This window comes from Penaeus monodon, chromosome 11, assembly GCF_015228065.2.
Source record: "Penaeus monodon isolate SGIC_2016 chromosome 11, NSTDA_Pmon_1, whole genome shotgun sequence".
In the NCBI taxonomy this organism is placed as follows: Eukaryota; Metazoa; Arthropoda; class Malacostraca; order Decapoda; family Penaeidae; genus Penaeus; species Penaeus monodon.
Window position 1 is genome coordinate 30,007,196 of NC_051396.1, and position 2,221 is coordinate 30,009,416.

At 39.5% G+C, this 2,221-nt stretch overlaps 1 protein-coding gene across 1 annotated transcript in view; it reads right to left on the reverse strand.

Moving 5' to 3' along the window:
• Positions 1–519: 519 nt before the first annotated feature.
• The window catches only part of LOC119578542, a 14,461-nt gene continuing 12,759 nt past the window's right edge, over positions 520–2,221 (reverse strand). The window contains exons 13-14 of the mRNA XM_037926111.1: positions 1,804–1,990; positions 520–951 (exon numbers count right to left, since the gene is read on the reverse strand). Of these exons, the coding sequence (XP_037782039.1) occupies positions 703–951; positions 1,804–1,990 (436 nt within the window). The 3' untranslated portion in view covers positions 520–702. The remainder of the gene's footprint in view (positions 952–1,803; positions 1,991–2,221) is intronic.

Below are 2,221 nucleotides of genomic sequence, written 5' to 3' on the forward strand. Positions count from 1 at the left end.
AGTGGAAAGAAAAGCGTAAGATCGAGTTTAGTGGCGAAGGATGGCGGAGAGGTCCACGGCTGCTCAAACATGAGCATACCGTTATTGATTGATAACAATGGCATTGTTGTTGTCATTATCTTTTTGAAGTACAATTTCTGTATGAACTACCATTTATATATCTTCTTTGTGGATGTGTTTTTGTATGATAATTCATACTCTTATTCTTATTCGTTTACCCTTTATTCTTTTTTGAACGTGTTCATTAGTCTTATACACACTGAAATTATTCATATGAAATTATTCATATTGAAATTCATTTCACAAACACGCACATTTTCATTTTCGTTACCACATCTATCCCATCAAAAACACTGTTAAACAGTAAGTATTCGCTTCCACCATTCTCAGTTTCGAGTTTACAGACCCAAGGTAAAAAATACAAGGTCTGTTTATGTTTCAAAATTACATGTTTACTGTGTCCCATGAGCAGTGGTACGAGTCGCCGCCATTTAAAATCCCCCCGCCAGTAGTATAATAAATTCGAAATATTTTTTAACTAATTATTATTTCTATCTTCCTGCGTTCGTGCTTTCCTTCTTAAATACGTACGACTGAATAATGATGAAGCCTGCCTTTACGCTGATGAAATATTTTACGCCTGTATCCACCGACTCCACTGCAGATGACGTCATCACCTGACCCCCGCGCGCGAACCGCCCCTCACATCCGGGACACCAGCGCCACTGTTGCCACCTCCGCCGCGAACCCCAAGAAAGCCAATACAAGACCGAGCACCAAGAGCATGAGAGGCCCTTGCATGTGGACAATAGTAAGGGCCTTGATCTTGGCATTCGGTTCCTCTTCTGCGTCGCCTCCTTCGCCGTCCTTCGTCTGTTCTTTGAGACGTTCCCGGCTTTCTTTGCGGGCTTGTATCAGCATGTCTTCGCTCCATTTCTCGTAGAGTCCGGCCTGAAACGGAAAGGTTTCTCTGTGATTTCTTTTCTCTCTTTCTTTTCTTTAGCTTTTATTTTAATTCTAATCTATTTTAAATGAATCCGGTAAAAAAAATCTGGAAAAAATAATAATAATAATTAAAAAAATATAAAAAATAAAAAATATATATATATACATACATATACATACATACATACATATATATATATATATATATATATATATATATATATATATATATATATATATATATATATATGTATACATATCTTCATCATCATCAATATTATTATCATTATTATTATTATTATTATTATTATTATTATTATTATTATCATTATTATTATTATCATTATCATTATTATAATTATTATTGTTATCAATACTATCTTTACGATAATTATTATTATTGTTGTCATTATTATCATAATAACTGTTACTATCATTATTATCATCATCATTATTATTAAAATTACTATAGCTAGCCATAGTCCAAGTAGAAATAATAGTAATAGAATCGCCAGCATCATTATCATCATTGCCATCATCATTATAATCACCATTATCATCATGATCATCATTACAATCATCATTACTATTACCACTATCGTTATTATCATCACCATTATCATCACTATTACCATCGTTATTATCACCATTATCATCATCATCACCACCACCATTATCATCATCTTCATCATCATCACTACCATCACTCTCCTCACCATTACCATTACCAATATCCTCATCCTCATCATCATCATAACCATCATCATCACCACCATTACCGTCACCATCATCACCATCCCATTCGTCCACTAAAAGACCCCCCCCCCCCCCGCCTCCTCCTTCCCTCCCAAACCTCACCTCGATGACAGCCATCATAAGGCGATCCAGCTGTCTCCTGTAGGGGGCGTCGTGGGGGATGGGCCAGGCGGAAATCCCCGGCAGGAGGCTCTCGCGCCCTACGTACAGCTTGCCCCCTCCGTCAGGTAGAGAGAAGTACTTAGCGATCTTCTGTTCCATGTACCTCCGGCCAGCGACGTGGGCCTCTCTGTTGCGTGAGGGAGGAGGAGGGGGGACGTGGGAGTGAGTCGTACGTGGAGAGGGGGGGAAAGAAAAGGAGGAGGAGAAAAGGAAGGGAGAAAAGGTGGGGGAGGGAAGAAAGGGGAGGGGAGGAGGAAGGAGGGGAGAGGGAGGGAGAGAAAAGGAGGGAGGGGGGAGGGAAGGAGTAAGGGAGGGAGAAAACGGGAGGGAGAAGGAGGGAGGGAAAGAGAGAAAACGA